Source organism: Giraffa tippelskirchi, chromosome 14 (assembly GCF_054371585.1).
Source record: "Giraffa tippelskirchi isolate mGirTip1 chromosome 14, T2T-mGirTip1v1.2.pri, whole genome shotgun sequence".
In the NCBI taxonomy this organism is placed as follows: domain Eukaryota; kingdom Metazoa; phylum Chordata; class Mammalia; order Artiodactyla; family Giraffidae; genus Giraffa; species Giraffa tippelskirchi.
Genome location: NC_137288.1, coordinates 10,439,651 through 10,466,641, shown reverse-complemented (window position 1 = coordinate 10,466,641; position 26,991 = coordinate 10,439,651). Strand labels below are relative to the sequence as shown.

The window sequence follows — 26,991 nt, the reverse complement described above, 5'->3', positions numbered from 1 at the left end:
GGCTTATCCTACAATTACTAGCTGGCCCGAAGAGATATCTCCTGAATCCAGATTAAGCTGGAGTCTCCCAGGCTCATCTGGCATGTCTTCCCTGAAGTCTGCCAAAACCCACACCCTTGCATTTCCAGGGACTCCCCTTAGCCAGCTGGGCAGAAAACCCAGCATGGTTCAAACAAGCTGATAGACGAGCGGGAGAGGACTCACGGGCAGACGGCTTCCCTCAGGTCTCGGGTGGAGCTCTGGGACCACAGCAGCAACGGGCCATCCCAGGCCCTGGGCTCAGCAGCGCCCTCATTCTGAGGCCGGCGGCTCTGCCCTGAGCGGAGCAGGAAGGTCACCAACTGCCGCAGGCGGACCTCACGCCCCTCCCACTGCTGGAGCCTGACCTCCCCCGGCCCCACCCCTCCCCCTACCCCAGCAGGACGACAGCTCGTCTTCCTCTGGCTTCCAACGGGAGGCCCGGCCCTGGGCCCCGATTGGGCACTGCCCCAGCCCGGAGCCAATCACAGTGGCCAGGGAGGTGGAACGCACCGATTGGCCAGGGCCAGGTCATGTGACCATACTCCCCAGGAAACTCAAATATTACCAAGGTTCCCTAAGAAACCAATGAACAGAATTATCCAGTAAAGGCAAACCGTGCTTTTTAATGGGGCCAATGTCACAGAAAAAGAAAAAAATGCTTCAAAATGAACTGCTCAAGGAAGCTACTAAATAAACTTTGAGAAAAGTTTAGTAGTTTTTTTTTTTTTTTTAATAGGGTGACGGAGAGCTATACCTTTCCCGTCTATGTGGATTAAGGTTTAAACTAGATTTCCCTTGGCTATTATATAAGACAAAAAAACCCACATCCCCCCCTTTCACTCCCCCCCACCCCCAAAAAGTGTTTTAACCTATAGAATTTTTGTGTCCTCAGTTGTGTCTGATTGGCGGCAACTCACGAACTCTACACAGCCAGGCTCTTCCGTCCATGGAATTCAGGGCATTTTTTTCTGTCCCAGTAAATGCCCACCCTGGGTGATCCAAAGGCAAGGGCTCAGAGGCTCCTGAGAGACTAACTCCTTTCAGCTGAGCACAGAGCTGGCTCCTCACTGGAATGCCTGTGGCCTGGGGCTCCCTGAGGGGAGAGCAGCACTCGCCCCACCGTGTGGTCACTGCTGGAAGTGCAGGCTGCTCCTCACTCCCCCTTGACAGTGTCCCTGAGGGCAGAACAGTGTGAATCGAATCAAGGTGGAAATGCAAACTCCAATGCAACCAAACTCCCCACAAGGTCTCTAAAACCACTCAGGAACAGGGAATTGGAAACTGCAGGGGATGACAGGAATGGAGATGGAGACTTGACACCTTACACCGAGTTCACTTCCAGTTATCCCTAGACAAACTTTCCATGAAAACTTGTCACAAATCTCGAAGAACAATGAGCAGAAACCGGACACGTGCTTTGAGTCTTCACACACAGAACTAAAAGGCAGTCCACAAAAAAAAACCCCAGACAATACAGTGGACTTTGCAAAATCAAAGATATCTACTGTGGGAAAGACCTCATGACAAAAGCAAAAGACAGGTCATACGTCGCGAGACGAATGAGTGGAAACACAAAGCTTATCAAGGATGTGTCTCCAAACAGACAAAGAACACCAACACAACAAGCCTGTGAAAACTAGGGAAAGGTCTGAAGGGACACCAGACTGAGGAAGACACACACAGAGTATCCCGGATGATGTCCAGCACTGAGGGCCTGAAGAAACAACAGTCTAGTTGCACCCCCTCAGGCCTGTGTGACCGTGGATGAGGCCTCTGTTTCCCGGTGGCTCTGAGAGATGGACAGGGAGGAAGGGGAAGAGAAGTCACTCGCATTTCTAATACTCACAGCAAAGTCTTCCAATGAGAAGGGAATTATCACCCCTACTGACAATGCCATTCACTGAAGTGATACCCACCAGTCCATCTAACCCAGAAGGGAAGGATGGACCTGTTCTCACAAAACGGCGAGAGATGGAAGAAGGAAGATCAAGCCCACACCAATCACTGGAAAGAGAAGCTGTGCTCAGGGCTTGAAACAATTGCTATTGGGAAAATGATGTCACAGCCCCACAAGGCAATCCACAGCTTCGATGCTATTCCTCCCAAAATGCCAATGCATTTTCGCACCGAACAAAGAATTGCAAAAGGGGTACGGAGACAGAAAAGAGCCTAAACTGTCAATACAACCCGACGAAAAAGCCCCGATACGGACATCCAAGGTTGTGTGAAAGGAAATTAGACGACCAAACTAGGATCCTCAGGAGAGTATCGGAGAAGGCAATGGCGACCCACTCCAGTACTCTTGCCTGGAAAATGTCCTGGACGGAGGAGCCTGGCAGGCTGCAGGCCATGGGGTCACGCAGAGTCAGACACGACTGAAGTGACTTAGCCGCAGCAGCAGCAGCAGGACAGTATGCTATTGGGAATACAACAACACACACAGATCCAGATCGATGGAATAAAGTGGAGGGTCCAGAAACAAACCCCAGCATCCATGGTCAACTCATCTCTGACACAGAAGGGGAGAATATCCAAATGGGAACAAGAAAGCCTCTTCAATCAATGTCCATGGGAAAACCAGACAGCTACATCTGAAGAACGCTATTGGTTTTGATCTCATACCACCTCAATATAGGGGGAAAACCTCACCCTAAAGACTGATGTCATGAGATAGCTAGAAAGAAGCGTAGGTCAAAGGCTCCTTAACATCAGAGTCTCCTTGCCATTTGCTGGGCGGAGGTCGAAATGGGTCTCTTCAAGTAAGGCAAAGAGGTACACGAAGTACACCCATGGGTTTCCATCCAATGGAACCTCTTCACAACAGAGAAGCTAAGCATTCACAAATGCAAAAGATAGGAAACAGAACATGAGAGACTCCTTGCAAGTGGTGTATCTGAGAAGGGGTTCATATGGAAAGAGACGAAGAATGCACAGCACTCAGATTCCAAGAAACAACACCACCACCACCCTTGACCCTTCCCCCATGACCAACTCCGACCTAAAGCCTTTCTCTCCCTCTAACCTATCCCTAAAACATAACCCTCATCTAATCATATACATGTGCATCCCTAGCATCCATCCATCCACACACGAGAGAGAAAGAGGAAGACACAGACGCAATTGAGAAAGGAAAAGAGAGGGACACAGCCAGAGAGAGACACGGAACCAAAGAGAGGAAAGGAGTCGACGGTCCAGACTTTTCCTCAATCTGCCTCGAAGGTAGAAGCAATGACAGCGCCCTTCCACCCCAGAAGGGGGAAAAGGACGGAAGGTTTGGAGAGGAAAAGACAAGAACGCAGGGAGCCATTAGAAGCTCAGCCACCCGCAGAAGCCGAGCTGGGACACTTGAACAGAATCTCAATGGAAACAGAGGAGCAGAAATTTGGCTACTCTTTTCTATAAGAGAGGGAGACCTTCGAGTCTTCCTTTCGGTCCTCCAACTTGGATGCGGGGTCTCAAAACAGTCAGGAGGGGGAGTGCCTTTTCCTGGGTACCACGGCGCATCCAGGCCTCGTTCTGCCCCATTCTGTGCTGTGTCAGCCCTGGATGGAATCTTTCTTTCTGAAGTCTCAGCGCACAAGCTCCACGTGATATCGGCCCCAGGTGGAAAGGCATGGAGCTGCTCGTAGGCCGACAGACCTAGGAAGCAGATGGGAGAATGACCACCACTCTGCAGATGGAGAGACTGGGGCAACCCTGAGGGGCATATGCTTGTCCAGGGCCACACCACTTATGAGAAGAAGGAGCCTGGTCTGAGAGCAGTGGGGTCCTCGGAGCTCAGGCCCTGGCTGAACCCAGGCCTCCCCAGGGCTGTGGGCTGGGCTGTGTGGGTGTCACTGTGCCTGCACATGGCCTAAGGGGGGTGGTCGAGCAGTCAGAAACCCAGAGATTCCCTTGGGAAGTTTTGGGGAAGGGACCTCAGCACGAACCCCAGGAGATGATGTCACCTGCCGGCAACAGAACCCAACAGAACCCGCAGCCCGGGTATCCAGGCCTCCAGAGCGGAGAGGAGCCCCCAGCCAGTTCACTGGCTGCCAGGATGTTCTGCTGTTTGCCCCTGCCCAGAGGCCGGGGCCTCAGGAGTGCTCACAGGCAGTGTGCGCGGGCACCCTGTCGACGTTGGCTCAGGACACCCCCGAGAGGCCTCTGGCCCTTTGCCCGGAGAAACAGAAAGGTAACACGGGGAGCCCCAGGACGGACCAGGCCGCCTCTCCCATGCCACCCGGAAACAGCGGGTCCTTTGCCTGTGTGTGTGGATGCGGGTTTCTTGGGGTGTGTCTCCCTCAAGGAAGCCCAGGCGGATGTGGGGTCAGAAGCCTGCGGACAAGTTGTGTCCACACCCCAGGGGAGAGCAGGCTGGGCGGGATGGGGAGAGTGCGGGCAGCGGCGGCCGCCCAGGCGGACCTCACACCCTCAGGTGGGTCTCTTTCCTCCCGGGTGGGGATCTGAGCAGACACACGTCTCTGACCCTTCTGGGAAGAGAAGTTCGAGCAGGCAGAAGCAGCGGCTCCACTGCCCAGGCCCAGCTCGGAAAACTCCTAGCATGGCTGGCTGACGGTCACTGTCGTTGCAGAGCTTCCCACGTGATGAGGCCGAGGACGGGGACACCCCATCCACCTCCCGGAGGGAGGGGTCGGAGCACCACCCCCCCGCCCGTGAGGCCCAGTGCAGGCTCCAGGTGAGCGTGCCCACGGAGGCATCAGCCCCACCGGGGGAGAAGCGGAGGCGGGGAAGGCCTGCTGCCGAGACACCGCCCAGGATACACCCGGCGGCCCAGTCTGAGGCTGCCACGGAGCTCAGCACACCCGGCTCCGACCCAGAGTCCCGAGAACCCCGGCCTCTGAGGCAGCAGGAGGACCTGGAGCCCAGCACGCCAGAGCACAGAGGTGAGGACGCTGGGGCTGGTGCACGGGAGTGTGTGGGGAGGGGGTGCTGAGCTACACAGGGACGAGTCCCCGAAAGCTGCTGCTGGGCCTGCAGCAAGCGCTGGCCTCACACCCCCCGCCCCCCATCTTGCACACTTCAGTCCCAAAAGACATCCGACGCTGGGTATTCTTTGGGAATCTCTTGGAAGCTTTCTGTCCCGGGAGACGCACATGCCAAGGCTGGCCTGTGGGCAAACTTTGCTTCTCCCCCAGCTCTAGCACTGGCCTCCAACTGGAACCAGGCTCCGCTTCCCAGACCTGTCCCTACAGAGGTGCTGGCTCCAGGTGCAGGACCCAGGGATCCACCGAGGGCAGATGGAGAACCGAGACTTGCCCTCGCAGAGACACCAGGCCAGCTGGGTACTGGCCAGCACACCGGGCAGATCGGATCTCCATGCCTGCAGGACCCCCAGCCCCAGGCACTGATGTCCCACCCCCTCAGCCAGAACCTCCACCTCCACGTGCACCTCTACCTGCTCGGGCTCTGGCAGGAGAACCCGAGGCAGAGGAGGAGTCACCGCCTCGGCAGGGAGAGCCTGCCCTGGCTCCCGCGCAACACCCAGACGCCCACGATGACTCACCCACCCCTGCAGGGAGAACGAGCCCCCGCTCTGGACAGACACCCAGAGCCCTTGCCGGAAACACCACGTCCAGGGGAGCGGTCGGCTCTGCAGCCTCCATCGCCGTCTGCTCACCGTGGACGCTGGCAACTCGGTCTGCCCCCAGGGGACATGGAGTTCCTTTCCCCTGAACTGCTTTGCAGTTGCTTTGTTTCCACCTTTCTGGTGATGTTTTATTTTTTGTATGGTTTCCTGTACTTTTGTTGGTTAAGTTGGGATTAGTAAACTTTTTCATCATTGTTGCAATTTGGGAACACTGTTGTGTAACTCTGGTGATACTGTGTTACCATCACCACTTTGTAGTTTCAGACCCGTTTGATCTTTATGCCCCACCCCCCAACAAAGCCTGGATTCAAGGCAAGCACGCCCTGTTCATCCCTTCCCCCGATCCTGAACACAATTTCATCCTTTCTTTGTGCATTCCTTCCTATATTCTTGGTGTCCCCAATCAATGACTCCCAGTGAAATGACTGAAGGAGTGTTTTTTGGACTCTCCAACTACTGTAAGACTCCATTGGAGAGTTCTCATTTGTATGTCATTTGAACTAGCCTTTGATATCTGAAAGGACGGTGTACGTCCTTTCAAGATACCATGTGCCAAACGAAGCCCTTTTGGCAACTGCCATCATTATCTCCAGGCAGGCATTGCTGTGTCAAGGGTGACATCTCAGCCAGAAGGCAGAGGCTGAGCTCGTCTTGTTGCACCAGCTCCCAAAAGAAGCCAAGAAAGGGAGCTGGAACAACAAACCACCCCAACACCCAGGAAAGCGTTCTTCATGACAGAAGGCTAGAAAATGACCCAACATCCTTGTGGCCCAGAACCCCTCTAGAAAATCACTGTTCCATAAAAAAGAGAAACACATGGGAAGTTCCAAGGAGAGGCAATGCCCATGGCCCGTGTACTTGAGAGACGGCCTGACCGCTCCGGGGAAGACACGCACCTACGGAACCCCTTGGGAAACAGCAGTGATAGTCCTCACCGTCGTAAGGGTTTCCTCTGGGGACAACCTGCCCGGGGCACCACACGAGGGAGCAGACCGGCTTCTCTTCCTCTGCCCCCACACCATTCACTCATGAAGGCAGCTCAGGTGTTCTCATGCCCTGCCTGCCTGCCTGCCTGCCTGGCTCATCCGTGAGCTGTGACCACCTACAGGGCAGGACTCCACCTTCTCCTCTCTGTGTACCGTGAATCTGCACACAGTGGGCTTGCAGAACCTTAGGAGACTTGAGCCATTCCCACTCGAGCCAGAACCCTCCCCAGGAAGGAAAACAGCTGTGGAGTCATTTTGGCCCCAGCACTGGTTCGAAAGCCTGGCGCCTCCTACAGCCTCTACGGTGTGAAGAGGGAGGTCCCTTCTGACAGAGCTTTCCGGGTCTCAGATCTAAGCTGTTGTTTCACTGTCAGCTGTGTCTCTTCCGTTGCAGCCAGGTGGGCCACGCTGCTCCAAAGGAGCTCACAAGCTGAGTTTCAAGGGAGGTATAGAGAGGACAGGGATGGCTACAACGTACTGCAAACTGAGTGAGGGTCCCCACAATCCTCAGCAAATGTCTGTGGTGTGCAAGTGGGGAGTAGAGGGCCCCCAAGTTCCAAAGGAAGGGAGGTACTCGGGAGCTAAAGCCCTTGGCCGCTGTGGTAGTAGCTGCAGATGGCAGCTCGTCCACAGTGCACTTCGAATGAGGTCATATGAGCGGGACTCTGGAAATGGCTCCGAAATCGGGAGAAAGGGGTCAGGGTATGTGGGAATCCGGCGGGGGTGGGGGGTGGATGAAGGAAGGTGTCCCTCCTCTCTCCAGTGCAATTTGGTTTGGTGAGTCTCAAAGCTACCAGATGGCACTTCCCAAGTCAGGCCCCCGCAGGAATCAGGGTGGGCTGCGTGCCTCGGCCCCTGCCACAGGGACAAGCCACACCAGTGGCCTCCCTGAGCTCCAATGGCCGGATCTGGGGGTTCTGTCTGGGTGCACACCTCCTTGCTGTGGCCAAGTTCCCCCCTTCTCTGAGCAACAGCTTCATCCTCTCGAATGAGGACATCGATTGCTACCTTGGCACGTTACTCTCTTCATCCTGTGAAGACTCATTAGGCTTATCCTACAATTACTAGCTGGCCCGAAGAGATATCTCCTGAATCCAGATTAAGCTGGAGTCTCCCAGGCTCATCTGGCATGTCTTCCCTGAAGTCTGCCAAAACCCACACCCTTGCATTTCCAGGGACTCCCCTTAGCCAGCTGGGCAGAAAACCCAGCATGGTTCAAACAAGCTGACAGACAAGCGGGAGAGGACTCACGGGCAGACGGCTTCCCTCAGGTCTCGGGTGGAGCTCTGGGACCACAGCAGCAAAGGGCCATCCCAGGCCCTGGGCTCAGCAGCGCCCTCATTCTCAGGCCGGCGGCTCTGCCCTGAGGGGAGCAGGAAGGTCACCAACTGCCGCAGGCGGGCCTCACGCCCCTCCCACTGCTGGAGCCTGACCTCCCCCGGCCCCACCCCTTCCCCTACCCCAGCAGGACGACAGCTCGTCTTCCCCTGGCTTCCAACGGGAGGCCCGGCCCTGGGCCCCGATTGGGCACTGCCCCAGCCCGGAGCCAATCACAGTGGCCAGGGAGGTGGAACGCACCGATTGGCCAGGGCCAGGTCATGTGACCATACTCCCCAGGAAACTCAAATATTACCAAGGTTCCCTAAGAAACCAATGAACAGAATTATCCAGTAAAGGCAAACCGTGCTTTTTAATGAGGCCAATGTCACAGAAAAAAAAAAAAATGCTTCACAATGAACTGCTCAAGGAAGCTACTAAATAAACTTTCAGAAAAGTTTAGTAGTTTTTTTTTTTTTTAATAGGGTGACGGAGAGCTATACCTTTCCCGTCTATGTGAATTTAGGTTTAAACTAGATTTCCCTTGGCTATTATATAAGACAAAAAAACCCACATCCCCCCCTTTCACTCCCCCCCACCCCCAAAAAGTGTTTTAATCTATAGAATTTTTGTGTCCTCAGTTGTGTCTGATTCGCGGCAACTCACGAACTCTACACAGCCAGGCTCTTCCGTCCATGGAATTCAGGGCAATTTTTTCTGTCCCAGTAAGTGCCCACCCTGGGTGATCCAAAGGCAAGGGCTCAGAGGCTCCTGAGAGACTAACTCCTTTCAGCTGAGCACAGAGCTGGCTCCTCACTGGGATGCCTGTGGCCTGGGGCTCCCTGAGGGGAGAGCAGCACTCGCCCCACCGTGTGGTCACTGCTGGAAGTGCAGGCTGCTCCTCACTCCCCCTTGACAGTGTCCCTGAGGGCAGAACAGTGTGAATCGAATCAAGGTGGAAATGCAAACTCCAATGCAACCAAACTCCCCACAAGGTCTCTAAAACCACTCAGGAACAGGGAATTGGAAACTGCAGGGGATGACAGGAATGGAATTGGAGACTTGACACCTTACACCGAGTTCACTTCCAGTTATCCCTAGACAAACTTTCCATGAAAACTTGTCACAAATCTCGAAGAACAATGAGCAGAAACCGGACACGTGCTTTGAGTCTTCACACACAAAACTAAAAGGCAGTCCCGTGGCCGAGACAGGGGACCCATACAGTGGCCTAACTGATAACCCAGACTCAAATTCAAGGTCATATGTCACAAACACGTTACCCTGACCCATATACCTGGCCACGTGGCCCAGATATATGACCCCCCACTCATATTCCGGGTCAGCTGGCCAAGACACGTGACCACAAAGATTTGCCTAGACTTCTATCCCAGACTCACACTGAAAGTCACGTGGCCCAGACACGTGACCCAGACTCATATTCCTGGTCACGTGGCCCAGACATGTGATGCAGACTGATATTCCAGGTCATGTGGCCCAGACCGGTGACCCCTAAAGTGGCCTAGACTCATAACTCAGACTCAAATTCAAGGTCACGTAGCGCAGACACGTTACCTGGACTCATATTATGGGTCACATGGCCCAGACACGTGACAGAAAAAGTTGTCTAGACTCGTATCCCAGACTCATATTCAAGATCATGTGGCCCAGACACGTGACCCTGACTCATATTCCAGGTCACGTGCCCCAGACACGTGACACCAAAAGTGGCGTAGACTCATAACCTAGAGTCATATTAAAGTTCACGTGTCCCAGACACGTGTCCCTGACTCATATTCTTGGTCACGTGGCGCAGACACGTGACCCTGACTCATATTCCTCGTCACGTGACCCAGACACGTGGCCCTGACTCATATTCAAGGACACGTGGCCCAGACACGTGACTGCGACTCATATTCCGGGTCTCGTGGCCCAGACACGTGACCCCAAAAAGGTGTCTAGACTCGTATCCCAGACTCATATTCAAGGTCACGTGGCCCAGACACGTGGCCTTGACTCATATACCTCGTCACGTGGCCCAGACACGTGACCCTGACTCATATTCAAGGTCACATGGCCCAGACACGTGACCGCGACTCATATTCGGGGTCACGGTGCCCAGTCACGTGACCCCAAAAAGTTGTCTAGACTCGTATCCCAGTCTCATATTCAAGGTCACGTGGCCCAGATACGTGACCCTGACTCATATTCCCGGTCACGTGGCCCAGACACTTGACCCTGACTCATATTCCAGGTCACGTGCCCCAGACACGTGACACCAAAAGTGGCGTAGACTCATAACCTAGCGTCATATTAAAGTTCACGTGTCCCAGACACGTGACCCTGACTCATAATCCAGGTCACGTGTCCCAGACACGTGACCCCTACTCATATTCCGTGTCACGTGGCAGAGACACTTGACCTCGACTCATATTCCGGGTCACGTGGCCCCGACACGTGACCGTGACTCATATTCCGGGTCACGTGGCCCAGTCGCGTGACCTAAATAAGTTGTCCAGACTCGTATCCAAGACTCATATTCTAGGTCACGTGGCCCAGACACGTGACCCACACTCATATTCGAAGTCACGTGGCCCAGACACGTGACACCAAAATTGGCGTAGACTCATAACCCAGACTCATATTCACGATCACGTGGCCCAGACTCGCAACCCTGACTCATATTCCTGGTCACGTGTCCCAGACACTTGACCCAGACTCATATTCCGGGTCACGTGGCCCAGACACGTGACCCAAAAAGTTGTTTAGGCTCGTATCCCAGACTCATATTCAAGGTCACGTGGCCCAGACACGTGGCCTTGACTCATATTCCTCGTCACGTGGCCCAGACTCGTGACCGCGACTCATATTCCGGGTCACGGGGCCCAGTCACGTGACCCCAAAAAGTTGTCTAGACTCGTATCCCAGACTCATATTCAAGGTCACGTGGCCCAGACACGTGACCCTGACTCATATTCCCGGTCACGTGGCCCAGACCCTTGACCCTGACTCATATTCCAGGTCACGTGCCCCAGACACGTGACACCAAAAGTGGCGTAGACTCATAACCTAGCGTCATATTGATGTTCACGTGTCCCAGACACGTGACCCTGACTCATAATCCAGGTCACGTGTCCCAGACACGTGACCCCGACTCATATTCCGTGTCACGTGGCAGAGACACTTGACCTCGACTCATATTCCGGGTCACGTGGCCCCGACACGTGTCCCAGACTCATATGCCAGGTCACGTGGCCCAGACAAGTGATCCTGACTCATATTCCTCGTCACGTGGCCCAGACACTTGACCGCAACTCATATTCCAGGTCACGTGGCCCCGACACGTGACCGTGACTCATATTCCGGGTCACGTGGCCCAGTCGCATGACCTAAATAAGTTGTCCAGACTCGTATCCAAGACTCATATTCTAGGTCACGTGGCCCAGACACGTGACCCACACTCATATTCGAAGTCACGTGGCCCAGACACGTGACACCAAAATTGGCGTAGACTCATAACCCAGACTCATATTCACGATCACGTGGCCCAGACTCGCAACCCTGACTCATATTCCTGGTCACGTGTCCCAGACACTTGACCCAGACTCATATTCCGGGTCACGTGGCCCAGACACGTGACCCAAAAAGTTGTCTAGGCTCGTATCCCAGACTCATATTCAAGGTCACGTGGCCCAGACACGTGGCCTTGACTCATATTCCTCATCACGTGGCCCAGACACGTGACCCTGACTCATATTCAAGGTCACGTTGCCCAGACACGTGACCGCGACTAATATTCTGGGTCACGGGGCCCAGTCCCGTGACCCCAAAAAGTTGTCTAGACTCGTATCCCAGACTCATATTCAAGGTCACGTGGTCCAGACACGTGACCCTGACTCATATTCAAGGTCACGTGGCCCAGACCCGTGACCCCAAAGTGACGTAGACTCATAACCCAGACTCAAATTCAAGGTCACGTTGCCCAGACACGTGACTGCGACTCCTATTCCGGGTCACGTGGCCCTGACTCCTATTCCAGGTCACGTGGCCCAGACACGTGATCCTGACTCATATTCCTCGTCACGTGGCCCAGAGACGTGACCCAGACACGTAGCCTAGACACGTGTTCCTAACTCATATTCCTGGTCACATGGCCCAGACACGTGACACAGATTCATTTTGCAGGTAACGTGGCCGAGACACATGACCCCAACTCATATTCCAGGTCACGAGGCCCAGACAGGTGACCCCTAAAGTGGCCTAGACTGATAACCCAGACTCAAATTCAAGGTCACATGGCCCAGACACTTGACCGCAACTCATATTCCGGGTCACGTGGCCCAGAGACGTGACCATGACTCTTATTCCGGGTCACGTGGCCAAGACCCATGGCAGAGACACGTGAGCCTGACTTACATTCCTGATCACGTGACCCAGACACGTGACGCAAACTCATATTCCGGGTCACGGGTCTGAGACACATGTCTCAGACTCATATTCCCGGTGACGTGGCCCAGACACGTGACCCAGACTCATATTACAGGTGACGTGGCTGAGACCCGTGACCAAAAAAAGTGGCCTAGACACGTGACCCAGACTTATTTTCTGGATCACATGGCCCAGAGATTTAACCCAGACTCATATTCTGGATCACATGGCCCAGAAACATAACCCAGACTCATATTCCCAGTCACATGGCCAAGACACGTGACCCTGACTCATATTCCTGGTCACGTGGCCCAGACACGTGGCCAAGACTCATATTCCAGGTCACGTGGCCTAGACTCGTGACCCAGATTCATATTCCGGGTCACGTGGCCCAGACACGTGACCCCAAAATGAGGCCTAGACTCTTAACCCAGACTCATATTCTGGATCACGGGAACAGACACGTGACCCAGACTCATATTCCTGGTCATGTGGCGCACGTGACCCAGACTCATATTCCAGGTCATGTGGTCCAGACATGTGACCCAAAAAAGTGACATAGACACGTGACCAAGACTCATATTCCTGATCACCTGTCCCAGACAGGTAACCCAGACTCATATTTCGGGTCACGTGGCCCAGACACGTGACCCAGACACGTGGCCAAGACACTTGACCCAGACTCATATTCCTGGTCAGGTGGCGCAAACACATTACCCAGACCCATATTCTGGGTCACATGGCCCAGACAAGTGACCCAAAATAGTGGCCTAGACATGTGACCCAGAATCATATTCCAGATTACGTGGCCCAGACACATGATCCAGACTCATATTCCGGGTCAGGTGTTGCAGACACGTAATCCAAACAAGTGGCCTAGACACGTGACCCAGACTCATATTCCGGATCATGTGGCACAGATACGTGACCCAGACTCATATTCGGGTCACATGGCCCAGACACGGGACAAGACACGTGTCCTAGACACGTGACCCAGACGTGTGGCCTGGACACGTGACCCTGACTCATATTCCTGGTCACGTGACCCAGACACGTGACCCCGACTCATATTCTGGGTCATGTGGCCCAGACACGTGGCCCTGAATCTTATTTCGGGTCAACTGGCCCAGACACATGACGCAGACATGCGGCCTGGACACGTGACCCTGACGCATATTCCAGGTCGCTTGGCCCAGACATGTGGCCTAGACTTGTGACCCAGACTCGTATTCCGGGTCACGTGCCCCAGACACGTGATCGAGCCTCATATTCCGGGTCACGTGGCAGAGACATGTGATGCAGAAAGGTGGCCTAGACAGGTGTCCCTGACTCAAATTCCAAGTCACGTGGCCCAGATACGTGACCCAGACTCATATTCCGTGCCACGTGGCCCAGACATGTGACCTACACTCGTGGCCTAGACGCATGACCTGACTGATATTCTGGATCACGTGGCCCAGATACGTGACACAGATTCATGTTCCAGGCCACATGGCCCAGACTCGTTACCCAGACTCATGTTCTAGGTCACGTAGCCCAGACACAAGACCCAGTCTCATATTCCATGTCACGTGGTGCAGACACGAGACCCTGTCTCATATTCCAGGTCACGTGGCCCAGGCATGTGACCCAGACTCATTACGGGTCATGTGGCCAAGACACGTGACCCAGACTCCTATTCTTGGTCATGTGGTCCAGACACGTGACCCGAAAATGTGACATAGACACGTGACCCAGACTCATATTCCTGATCACCTGTCCCAGACAAGTAACTAAGACTCATATTTTGGGCCACAAGGCCCAGACATGTGACCCAGACTCATATTCCAGGTCATGTGGCCCAGACACGTGACCCAAACTCATATTCCTGGTCACGTGGCCCAGACACGTGACCCAGATTCAAATTCCGGGTCACGTGGCGCAACGTAACCAAAAAAAGTGGCCTAGACACGTGATCAAGGCTCATATTCCAGGTCACGTGGCCCAGACACGGGATAAGACACGTGTCCTAGACAAGTGACACAGACACGTGGCCTAGACATGTGTCCCTGACTCATCTTCCTGGGCACGTGGCCAAGACACGTCACCAGATACGTGTCCTAGACACGTGACCTAGGTTCACATTCCAGGTCACGTGGCCCAGACACGTGACCCTGACACATGTTCTGGGTCACGTGGGCCAGACATGTGATCTAGACTCGTGGCACAGACACATAACCCTGACTGATATTACGGATCACGTGAGACCGGTTATGGCCACAAGACGAAAGGTCACTGAGGAACCCCCCGTCGGCAAACGAGTCCAATTCTCTTGCAGCGACTCGAGGGGAAGCCCGGCTACCCTTGGCAACGGTAAAGGAGGCTGAGACTTCCCAGAGGCAACAAGAGGCTCCCTGAGGCACCTCGCATCGGATCCAGAGAGGCACCACGGCTTCTTGCTGCGACTGGGGGAAAAGAAGACCTTTGACGCCGCATTCAGGATGAAACCCGATTTCCCCTTGCTGTGACCCGAGAGAAAGGCTGAGTCCCCTCGACTCCCTTTATTCCACTCCAGAGATGCCCCGAGATGCCCATCCCAAATCAAGGGACACCCCGAGGGTCCTGCTTGACGAGGACCTGTGCGCTGCAGTGGCTCTTGAGGGATCCCGAGGATGCCCCCTCCCATCGCCGCTCGAAAGGAGGTGCCACGACCGTGCTGGGCTAACGGGGGAGACTGGCAGGGGTACCCGCCACCACTCGAGAGCCCCCTGCCGCTCATTGAGAAAACCCAACTGAATCCAGGCCCATGGCGAGATGAGGCTCTTTTCCCATGCAGGGCGTGGAGAGCAAAGCCCCGGCACGTCTCCCGGCTAGGACCGGGGCTTGACTCGTTGCGGGAGACCCTGGGAGATACACGTGCCACCCTGCAAAGAAGGCAGGGCTTCCTGCCACAACCCGAGAGTGTGCAAGGGATGCCCCTCTCAACGCGAGACGGGGCCCTTTGCACCTGCAGTGCCTCGAGAGCCATCCTGAGTTCCCTCTGGCACTTGAAAGGAGGCTGCACTCCCTCTAGGCGGCCACAGAGGCTCCCCAAGATCCCCGTGTCCCCACGCGAGCGGAACCCTGAGCCTGCAGACGCAGCTCAGGAGGGGCCCCACGTCGCCCTCGACCCCTCCTCTTGAAAGAGGGGTCGAATCCCCTACCTGACTCAACCGGAATCCCTACATTCCCTCGTAACCCCAGAGCGGGCCTGTTACCTCTCCTGAGCTTCGAAAAGAGGCCCCAAGAGGCCGGTTCCGGCCGCAAGACGAAAGGTCCCCGAGGAACCCCCCTCGGGAAACGAGTCCAATTCCCTTGCAGATATGCCAGGGGAAGCCCAGCTGCCCCCTGGCAATGCCAAAGGAGGCCTGCACTTCGCAGAGGCTAGATGAGAGGCTCCCTGACGCGACCCCGCCACCCCCCCACAGGAACGCCGGAGGCAGAGCCAGCTTCCTGCTGCAAATCACGGAAAAGCACAAGCTTCGACTCTCCACACGAGATGAAGACTCATTTCCCTTTGCAGTGAGCTGCAAGAAAGGCTGCATCCCCTCCACCCCCTTGATGCCACTCCAGAGATGCTCCGAGATGCCCCATCCCACCTCGAGGGGCACCCCGAGGGTCCTGCCTCAACGCTTGACGAGGACTTTGCGCTGCAGTGGCTCTTGAGGGATCCCGAGGTTGCTCCCTCCCATCGCCGCTTGAAAGGAGGTGCCACAACCGCGATGGCCTAATGGGGGAGACTGGCAGGGGTACCCGCCACCACTCGAGAGCCCCCTGCCGCACGTTAAGTAAACCCACCTGAATCCAAGCCCAAGGCGAGACGAGGCCCTTTTCCCATGCAGGGCGTGGAGAACAAAGCCCCGGCACGTCTCCCGGCTCGGACCGGGGCTTGCCTCGTTGCGGGAGATGCCAGGTTACCCCGACATACCCATGTCACCCTGCAAAAAGGCAGGGCTTCCGCGACAACACGAGAGCATGCACGGGATGCCCCCCTCAATGCGAAACGGGGCCTTTGCACCTGCAGTGCCTCGAGAGGCATCCTGAGTTCCCTCTGGCACTGGAAAGGAGGCACCACTCCCTCTAGGCGGCCCCAGAGGCTCCCTGAGAACCCCGTGTCCCCACGCGAGCGGAACCCCGAGTCTCCAGGCGCGGATCGACAGCGACCCCGCCCCCCCTACACCACCTCTTCTCGAGAGGGGGGCCGCCGGCTTTGCCTCCACTCGACGGGAATCCCTACTTACCTTCGCACCTCAAGAGGAGGCCTGTCACTTCTACTGATGCTCTAGAGGAGGCCCCAAGACACCAGTTCCGGCCCCAAGACCAAAGGTCCCCAAGGAAGCCCGCAGTGGCACATGGGGCCCCATTGCATTGCAGCGAATCGACGGGAAGCCCAGCTGCCCCTGGCAATGGCAAAGGAGGCCGGCACTTCCAAGAGGCAACAAGAGAGGCTCCCTGAGGCGCCTGCGTCGGATCCAGAGAGGCAACCGCCGCCTCCCGCTGCGACTGGCAGAAAATCACGACCTTCCACCCTGCATTCGAGATGAAGCCCGATTTCCCCTTGCTGTGACCCAAGAGAAAGTCTGAGTCCCCTCGGCTCCCTTGTTGCCACTCCAGAGATGCCCCGAGATGCGCATCCCACCTAGAGGGGCACCCCGAGGGTCCTAGCTCAATGCTTGCCGCGGACGTGCTGCGCTCCAACACCTTCTGGGGAAACCCGCGGAGGATCCCTCCCCTCGCCGCTCCAAAGAAGGCACCACGACCCCGCTGGGCTAAAAGGAGCGACGGGCCAGGGTACACGCTGCAACTCAAGAACCCACCGCCGTAAGTCGAGGAAACCCACGTGATGCCACGCCCATAGCGTGACGAGTCCCTTTTCCCCTGCAGGGCATGGAGAGCATGCTCCGGCCCCTCTCCCGGCTCACAACGGACCTTGACTCCGTGAGGGCGACACCAGGTGTCCCCCGAGATACCCGAGCCCACCCGCCAGGAAGGCAGGGCTTTCCGCCACACCGCGAGAGCGTCCCGTGGGCCCCCCTCCCTGCGAGAAGGGGCTTTGTGTCTGAAGCGACTCGAGAGCCATCCTGAGCGACCTCTCGCCCTGGAAAGGAGGCTGGACTCCCTCTAGGCGCCCCCAGAGGTTCCCCGAGATCCCTGTGTCCCCACGCGAGCAGAACCCCGAGTCTCCAGGCAGGGCTCGACAGCGACCCCGCCTCCCCTATGCCACCTCTTCTCGAGAGGGGGGGCGCCGGCTTTGCCTCCCCTCGACGGAAATCCCTAATTTCCTTCGCACTTCAAGAGGAAGCCTGTCACTTCTCCTGATGCTCGAGTGGAGGCCCCAAGACACCAGTTCCGGCCCCAAGACCAAAGGTCCCCAAGGAAGCCCGCAGTGGCACATGGGGCCCCATTGCATTGCAGCGAATCGACGGGAAGCCCAGCTGCCCCTGGCAATGGCAAAGGAGGCCAGCACTTCCAAGAGGCAACAAGAGAGGCTCCCTGAGGCGCCTCCGTCGGATCCAGAGAGGCAACCCCTGCCTCCCGCTGCGACTCGCTGAAAAGCACGACCTTCGACCCTGCATTCGAGATGAAGCCCGATTTCCCCTGGCTGTGAGCCGAGAGAAAGGCTGAGTCCCCTCGGCTCCCTTGATGCCACTCCAGAGATGCCCCGAGATGCCCATCCCACCTCGAGAGGCACCCGGTTGGTCCTAGCTCAATGCTTGACGCGGACCCGGTGCGCAGCAGCGCCTCCTGGGGAATCCCGTGGCGGCTCCCTCCCCTCGCCGCTCCAAAGGAGGCACCACGACCCCGCTGGGCTAACAGGGGCGACAGGCCAGGGCCCCGTCGCAACTCGAGAGCCCACCGCCGCAGGACGAGAAAACCCACGTGATGCCACGCCCATTGCGCGAGGAGGCGCTTTTCCCTTGCAGGGCATGGAGAGCATGCCCCAGCACCTCTCCCGGCTCAGAATGGGGCTTGACTCCGTGCGGGCGACACCAGGTGTGACCCGAGATACCCGTGCCAACCCGCCAAGAAGGCAGGGCTTCCCGCTACAGCGCGAGAGCATCCCCTGGGCCCCCCTCCATGCGAGACGCTGCCCTTTGTATCTGCAGCGACTCGATTGCCATCCTGAGTGCTCTCTGGCCCTGGAAAGGAGGCTGGACTCCCTCTAGGCGCCCCCAGAGGTTGCCCGAGATCCCCGTGACCCCACGCGAGCGGAACCCCGAGTCGCCAGGCGCGGCTCGACAGCGCCCCCGCCCCCCTACGCCAACTCTTCTCGAGAGGGGGGCCGCCGGCTTTGCCTCCACTCGACGGGAATCCCTACTTTCCTTCGCACCTCAAGAGGAGGCCTGTCACTTCTCTTGACTCTCCAGAGGAGGCCCCAAGACACCAGTTCCGGCCCCAAGACCAAAGGTCCCCAAGGAAGCCCGCAATGTCACATGGGGCCCCAAGGCATTGCAGCGACTCGCGGGGAAGCCCAGCTGCCCCTGGCAATGGCAAAGGAGGCCGGCACTTCCCAGAGGCAACAAGAGATGCTCCCTGAAGTGCCTAGCATTGGATCCAGAGAGGCATCTCCCGCCTCCCGCTGCGACTTGTGGAAAAGCAGGACCTTCGACCCTGCATTCGAGATGAAGCCCGGTTTCCCCTTGCTGTGACCCGAGAGAAAGGCTGAGTCCCCTCGGCTCCCTTGATGCCACTCCAGAGATGCCCCGAGATGCCCATCCCACCTCGAGGGGCACCCCGAGGGTCTTAGCTCAATGCTGGAGCGGACCCGGTGCGCTCTACCGCCTCCTGGGAAAACCCGCGGCGGGTACCTCCCCTTGCCGTTCCAAACGAGGCACCACGACCCCGCTGGGCTAACAGGGGCGACGGGCAAGGGTCCCCGCCGCAACTCGAGAACCCACCGCCGCAAGTCGAGAGACCCCACGTGATGCCACGCCCATCGCGTGAGGAGGCGCTTTTCCCTTGCAGGCCATGGAGAGCATGCCCCTGCACCTCTCCCGGCTCAGAACGGGGCTTGACTCCGTGCGGGCGACACCAGGTGTCCCTGGAGATACACCCGCGAACCGGCCAAGAAGGCAGGGCTTCCCGCCAGAGCGAGAGAGCGTCCCCTGGGCCCCCATCCCTGCGAGAAGGGGCCCTTTGTATCTGCAGCGAATCGAGAGCCATCCTGAGCGCCCTCTCGCCCTGGAAAGGAGGCTGCACTCCCTCTAGGCGCCCCCAGAGGTTCCCCGAGATCCCCGTGTCCCCACGCCAGCAGAACCCCGAGTCTCCAGGCAGGGCTCGACCGCGACCCCGCCTCCCCTATGCCACCTCTTCTCGAGAGGGGGGGCGCCGGCTTTGCCTCCCCTCGACGGAAATCCCAAATGTCCTTCGCACTTCCAGAGGAAGCCTGTCACTTCTCCTGATGCTCGAGTGGAGGCCCCAAGACACCAGTTCCGGCCCCAAGACCAAAGGTCCCCAAGGAAGCCCGCAGTGGCACATGGGGCCCCATTGCATTGCAGCGAATCGACGGGAAGCCCAGCTGCCCCTGGCAATGGCAAAGGAGGCCGGCACTTCCAAGAGGCAACAAGAGAGGCTCCCTGAGGCGCCTCCGTCGGATCCAGAGAGGCAACCCACGCCTCCCGCTGCGACTCGCGGAAAAGCACGACCTTCGGCCCTGCATTCGAGATGAAGCCCGATTTCCCCTTGCTGTGAGCCGAGAGAAAGGCTGAGTCCCGTCGGCTCCCTTGATGCCACTCCAGAGATGCCCCGAGATGCCCATCCCACCTCGAGAGGCACCCGGTTGGTCCTAGCTCAATGCTTGAAGTGGACCCGGTGCGCTGCAGCGCCTCCTGGGGAACTCGTGGCGGCTCCCTCCCCTCGCCGCTCCAAAGGAGGCACCACGACCCCGCTGGGCTAACAGGGTCGACGGGCCAGGGCCCCTTCGCAACTCGAGAACCCACCGCCGCAGGACGAGAAAACCCACGTGATGCCACGCCCATTGCGCGAGGAGGCGCTTTTCCCTTGCAGGGCATGGAGAGCATGCCCCAGCACCTCTCCCGGCTCAGAATGGGGCTTGACTCCGTGCGGGCGACACCAGGTGTGCCCCGAGATACCCGTGCCAACCCGCCAATAAGGCAGGGCTTCCCGCCACAGCGCAAGAGCGTCCCGTGGGCCACCCTCCCTGCGAGAAGGGGACCTTTGTATCTGCAGCGACTCCAGAGCCATCCTGAGTGCTCTCTCGCCCTGGAAAGGAGGCTGGACTCCCTCTAGGCGCCCGCAGAGGTTCCCCGAAATCCCCGTGTCCCCACGCGAGCGGAACCCCGAGTCTCCAGGCGCGGCTCGACAGCGACCCCGCCACCTCTACGCCACCTCTTCTCGAGAGGGCAGCCGCCGGCTTTGCCTCCCCTCGACGGGAATCCCTACTCACCTTCGCACCTCAAGAGGAGGCCTGTCACTTCTACTGACGCTCGAGAGGAGGCCCCAAGACACCAGTTCCGGCCCCAAGACCAAAGGTCCCCAAGGAAGCCCGCAATGTCCCATGGGGCCCCAAGGCATTGCAGCGACTCGAGGGGAAGCCCAGCTGCCCCTGGCAATGGCAAAGGAGGCCGGCACTTCCCAGAGGCAACAAGAGATGCTCCCTGAAGTGCCTAGCATTGGATCCAGAGAGGTATCTCCCGCCTCCCGCTGCGACTTGTGGAAAAGCAGGACCTTCGACCCTGCATTCGAGATGAAGCCCGGTTTCCCCTTGCTGTGACCCGAGAGAAAGGCTGAGTCCCCTCGGCTCCCTTGATGCCACTCCAGAGATGCCCCGAGATGCCCATCCCACCTCGAGGGGCACCCCGAGGGTCTTAGCTCAATGCTGGAGCGGACCCGGTGCGCTCTACCGCCTCCTGGGAAAACCCGCGGCGGGTACCTCCCCTCGCCGTTCCAAAGGAGGCACCACGACCCCGCTGGGCTAACAGGGGCGACGGGCAAGGGTCCCCGCCGCAACTCGAGAACCCACCGCCGCAAGTTGAGAGACCCCACGTGATGCCACGCCCATCGCGTGAGGAGGCGCTTTTCCCTTGCAGGCCATGGAGAGCATGCCCCGGCACATATCCCGGCTCAGAACGGGGCTTGACTCCGTGCGGGCGACACCAGGTGTCCTGGGAGATACACCAGCGAACCGGCCAAGAAGGCAGGGCTTCCCGCCAGAGCGCGAGAGTGTCCCCTGGGCCCGCTTCCCTGCGAGAAGGGGCCCTTTGTATCTGCAGCGACTCGAGAGCCATCCTGAGTGTCCTGACGCCCTGCAAAGGAGGCTGGACTCCCTCTAGGCGCCCCAAGAGGTTCCCCGAGATCCCCGTGTCCCCACGCGAGTGGAACACCGAGTCTCCAGGCGCGGAACGACAGCGACCTCGCCTCCCCTACGCCACCTCTTCTCGAGAGGGGGGCCGCCGGCTTTGCCTCCACTCGACGGAAATCCCTACTTACGTTCGCACTTCAAGAGGAGGCCTGTCACTTCTACTGACGCTCGAGAGGAGGCCCCAAGACATCAGTTCCGGCCCCAAGACCAAAGGTCCCCAAGGAAGCCCGCAATGGCACATGGGGCCCCATTGCATTGCAGCCACTCGAGGGGAAGCTCAGCTGCCCCTGGCAATGGCAAAGCAGTCCGGCACTTCCCAGAGGCAACAAGAGAGGCTCCCTGAGGCGCCTCGCATCAGATCCAGATAGGCAACCCCCGCCTGCCATTGCAACTCGCGGAAAAGCACGACCTTCGACCCTGCATTCGAGATGAAGCCCGATTTCCCCTTGAGGTGACGCTAGAGAAAGGCTGAGTCTCCTCGGCTCCCTTCATGCCACTCCAGAGATGCCCCGAGATGCCCATCCCACCTCGAGGGGCACCCCGAGGGTCCTAGCTCAATGCTTGCCGCGGACCCGCTTCGCTGCAGCATCTCCTGGGGAAACCCGCGGAGGATCCCTCCCCTCGCCGCTCCAAAGGAGGCACCACGACCCCGCTGGGCTAATAGGAGCGACGGGCCAGGGTACCTGTGGCAACTCGAGAACCCACTACCATAAGTCGAGGAAGCCCACGTGAAGCCCCGCCCATTGTATGAGGAGGCGCTTTTCCCGTGCAGGGAATTGAGAGCATGCCCCGGCACCTCTCCCGGCTCAGAACGGGGCTGGACTCCGTGTAGGCGACACCAGGTGTCCCCCGAGATACCCGTGCCAACCCGCCAATAAGGCAGGGCTTCCCGCCACAGCGCAAGAGTGTCCCGTGGGCCACCCTCCCTGCGAGAAGGGGACCTTTGTATCTGCAGCGACTCCAGAGCCATCCTGAGTGCTCTCTCGCCCTGGAAAGGAGGCTGGACTCCCTCTAGGCGCCCGCAGAGGTTCCCCGAAATCCCCGTGTCCCCACGCGAGCGGAACCCCGAGTCTCCAGGCGCGGCTCGACAGCGACCCCGCCACCTCTACGCCACCTCTTCACGAGAGGGCAGCCGCCGGCTTTGCCTCCCCTCGACGGGAATCCCTACTTACCTTCGCACCTCAAGAGGAGGCCTGTCACTTCTACTGACGCTGGAGAGGAGGCCCCAAGACACCAGTCCCGGCCCCAAGACCAAAGGTCCCCAAGGAAGCCCGCAATGATACATGGGGCCCCGTTGCATTGCAGCGACTCGAGCGAAGCCCAGCTGCCCCTGGCAATGGCAAAGGAGGCCGGCACTTCCCAGAGGCAACAAGAGATGCTCCCTGAAGTGCCTAGCATTGGATCCAGAGAGGCATCTCCCGCCTCCCGCTGCGACTTGTGGAAAAGCAGGACCTTCGACCCTGCATTCGAGATGAAGCCCGGTTTCCCCTTGCTGTGACCCGAGAGAAAGGCTGAGTCCCCTCGGCTCCCTTGATGCCACTCCAGAGATGCCCCGAGATGCCCATCCCACCTCGAGGGGCACCCCGAGGGTCCTAGCTCAATGCTTGAGTGGACCCGGTGCGCTCTACCGCCTCCTGGGAAAACCCGAGGCGGGTACCTCCCCTCGCCGTTCGAAAGGAGGCACCACTACCCCGCTGGGCTAACCGGGGCGACGGGCAAGGGTCCCCGCCGCAACTCGAGAACCCACCGCCGCAAGTCGAGAGACCTCACGTGATGCCACGCCCATCGCGTGAGGAGGCGCTTTTCCCTTGCAGGCCATGGAGAGCATGCCCCGGCACCTCTCCCGGCTCAGAACGAGGCTTGACTCCGTGCGGGCGACACCAGGTGTCCCTGGAGATACACCCGCGAACCGGCCAAGAAGGCAGGGCTTCCCGCCAGAGCGAGAGAGCGTCCCCTGGGCCCCCATCCCTGTGAGAAGGGGCCCTTTGTATCTGCAGCGAATCCAGAGCCATCCTGAGCGTCCTCTCGCCCTGGAAAGGAGGCTGCACTCCCTCTAGGCGCCCCCAGAGGTTCCCCGAGATCCCCGTGTCCCCACGCCAGCAGAACCCCGAGTCTCCAGGCAGGGCTCGTCCGCGACCCCGCCTCCCCTATGCCACCTCTTCTCGAGAGGGGGGGCGCCGTCTTTGCCTCCCCTCGACGGAAATCCCAAATGTCCTTCGCACTTCCAGAGGAAGCCTGTCACTTCTCCTGATGCTCGAGTGGAGGCCCCAAGACACCAGTTCCGGCCCCAAGACCAAAGGTCCCCAAGGAAGCCCGCAGTGGCACATGGGGCCCCATTGCATTGCAGCGAATCGACGGGAAGCCCAGCTGCCCCTGGCAATGGCAAAGGAGGCCGGCACTTCCAAGAGGCAACAAGAGAGGCTCCCTGAGGCGCCTCCGTCGGATCCAGAGAGGCAACCCCCGCCTCCCGCTGCGACTCGCAGAAAAGCACGACCTTCGGCCCTGCATTCGAGATGAAGCGCGATTTCCCCTTGCTGTGAGCCGAGAGAAAGGCTGAGTCCCCTCGGCTCCCTTGATGCCACTCCAGAGATGCCCCGAGATGCCCATGCCACCTCGAGAGGCACCGGGTTGGTCCTAGCTCAATGCTTGACGTGGACCCGGTGCGCTGCAGCGCCTCCTGGGGAATCCCGTGGCGGCTCCATCCCCTCGCCGCTCCAAAGGAGGCACCACGACCCCGCTGGGCTAACAGGGGCGACAGGCCAGGGCCCCTTCGCAACTCGAGAACCCACCGCCTCAAGTCGAGAGACCTCACGTGATGCCACGCCCATCGCGTGAGGAGGCGCTTTTCCCTTGCAGGCCATGGAGAGCATGCCCCTGCACCTCTCCCGGTTCAGAACGGGGCTTGACTCCGTGCGGTCGACACCAGGTGTCCCTGGAGATACACCCGCGAACCGCCCAAGAAGGCAGGGCTTCCCGCCAGAGCGGGAGAGCGTCCCCTGGGCCCCCATCCCTGCGAGAAGAGGCCCTTTGTATCTGCAGCGAATCGAGAGCCATCCTGAGCGCCCTCTCGCCCTGGAAAGGAGGCTGCACTCCCTCTAGGCGCCCCCAGAGGTTCCCCGAGATCCCCGTGTCCCCACGCGAGCAGAACCCCGAGTCTCCAGGCAGGGCTCGACAGCGACCCCGCCTCCCCTACGCCACCTTTTCTCGAGAGGGGGGGCACCGGCTTTGCCTCCACTCGACGGGAATCCCTACTTTCCTTCGCACCTCAAGAGGAGGCCTGTCACTTCTCTTGACTCTCCAGAGGAGGCCCCAAGACACCAGTTCCGGCCCCAAGACCAAAGGTCCCCAAGGAAGCCCGCAATGTCCCATGGGGCCCCAAGGCATTGCAGCGACTTGAGGGGAAGCCCAGCTGCCCCTGGCAATGGCAAAGGAGGCCGGCACTTCCCAGAGGCAACAAGAGATGCTCCCTGAAGTGCCTAGCATTGGATCCAGAGAGGTATCTCCCGCCTCCCACTGCGACTTGTGGAAAAGCAGGACCTTCGACCCTGCATTCGAGATGAAGCCCGGTTTCCCCTTGCTGTGACCCGAGAGAAAGGCTGAGTCCCCTCGGCTCCCTTGATGCCACTCCAGAGATGCCCCGAGATGCCCATCCCACCTCGAGAGGCACCAGGTTGGTCCTAGCTCAATGGTTGACGCGGACCCGCTGCGCTGCAGCACCTCCTGGGGAAACCCACGGAGGATCCCTCCCCTCGCCGCTCCAAAGGAGGCACCACGACCCCGCTGGGCTAACAGGTGCGACGGGGCAGGGTACCCGCTGTAACTCAGGAACCCACTACCGTAAGTCGAAGAAACCCACGTGATGCCACACCCATTGTATGAGGAGGCGCTTTTCCTGAGCAGGGCATGGAGAGCATGCCCCGGCATCTCCCGGCTCAGAACGGGGCTTGACTCCGTGCGGGCGACACCAGGTGTCCCCTCAGATACCGGTGCCAACCCGCCAAGAAGTCAGGGCTTCCCGCCACAGCACGAGATCGTCCTGTGGGCCACCCTCCCTGCGAGAAGGGGCCCTTTGTATCTGCAGCGACTCCAGAGCCATCCTGAGTGCTCTCTCGCCCTGGAAAGGAGGCTGGACTCCCTCTAGGCGCCCCCAGAGGTTCCCCGAGATCCCCGTGTCCCCACGCGAGCGGAACCCCGAGTCTCCAGGTGCGGCTCGACAGTGACCAAGCCTCCCCTACTCCACCTCTTCTCGAGAGGGGAGCCGGCGGCTTTGCCTCCCCTCGACGGGATCCCTACTTACCTTCGCACCTCAAGAGGAGGCCTGTCACTTCTACTGACGCTTGAGAGGAGGCCCCAAGACACCAGTTCCGGCCCCAAGACCAAAGGTCCCCAAGGAAGCCCGCAATGGCACATGGGGCCCCATTGCATTGCAGCGACTCGAGGGGAAGCTCAGCTGCCCCTGGCAATGGCAAAGGAGGCCTGCACTTCGCAGAGGCAAGATGAGAGGCTCCTTGATGCGACCCCGTCCCGGAACGCAGGAGGCACAGCCAGCTTCCTGCTGCAACTCACGGAAAAGCACCAGCTTCGACTCTCCACACGAGATGAAGACTCATTTCCCTTTGCAGTGAGCTGAGAGAAAGGCTGCGTCCCCTCCACTCCCTTGATGCCACTCCAAAGATGCCCCGAGATGCCCCATCCCACCTCGAGGGGCACCCCGAGGGTCCTGCCTCAACGCTTGACGAGGACCTGTGCGCTTCAGTGGCTCTTGATGGATCCCGAGGTTGCCCCCTCCCATCGCCGCTTGAAAGGAGGTGCCACGACCACGCTGGGCTAACGGGGGAGACTGGCAGGGATACCCGCCGCCACTCGAGAGCCCCCTGCCGCTCTTTGAGAAAACCCAACTGAATCCACGCTCATGGCGAGATGAGGCTCTTTTCCCATGCAGGGCGTGGAGAGAAAAGCCCCGGCACGTCTCCCGGCTCGGACCGGGGCTTGACTCGTAGCGGGAGACCCCAGGTTGCCCCGACATACCCGTGTCACCCTGCAAAAAGGCAGGGCTTCCCGCGACAACACGAGAGCATGCACGGGATGCCCCCCTCAATGCGATATGGGGCCCTTTGTACCTGAAGTGCCTGGAGAGCCATCCTGAGTTCCCTCTGGCACTGGAAAAGAGGCAGCACTCCCTCTAGGGGGCCCCAGAGGCTCCCTGAGATCCCCTTGTCCCCTCGCGAGCGGAACCCCGAGTCTCCAGGCGCGGCTCGACAGTGACCCCGCCTCCCCTACGCCACCTCTTCTCGAGAGGGGGGCCGCCG

The 26,991-nt window shown here is 58.8% G+C and overlaps 2 protein-coding genes and 1 long non-coding RNA gene across 3 annotated transcripts in view; 2 read left to right on the top strand and 1 right to left on the bottom strand.

Moving 5' to 3' along the window:
* LOC145534149 (uncharacterized) overlaps positions 1–26,991 on the bottom strand; it is a 541,812-nt gene that overhangs the window by 237,712 nt on the left and 277,109 nt on the right. Inside the window, exons 31-32 of the long non-coding RNA XR_014074275.1 lie at positions 7,849–7,960; positions 205–316 (exon numbers count right to left, since the gene is read on the bottom strand). This is a non-coding gene — a long non-coding RNA (uncharacterized LOC145534149). The remainder of the gene's footprint in view (positions 1–204; positions 317–7,848; positions 7,961–26,991) is intronic.
* LOC145533915 (uncharacterized) overlaps positions 1–26,991 on the top strand; it is an 89,930-nt gene that overhangs the window by 2,035 nt on the left and 60,904 nt on the right. The window lies entirely within an intron of this gene.
* Positions 3,850–5,820, top strand: LOC145533977 (uncharacterized). The gene is made up of 3 exons (XM_081561334.1): positions 3,850–4,195; positions 4,595–4,907; positions 5,160–5,820. The coding sequence occupies exons 1-3, from the start codon at positions 3,959–3,961 to the stop codon at positions 5,786–5,788; spliced, it is 1,179 nt and encodes a 392-aa protein (XP_081417460.1). The 5' UTR covers positions 3,850–3,958; the 3' UTR covers positions 5,789–5,820.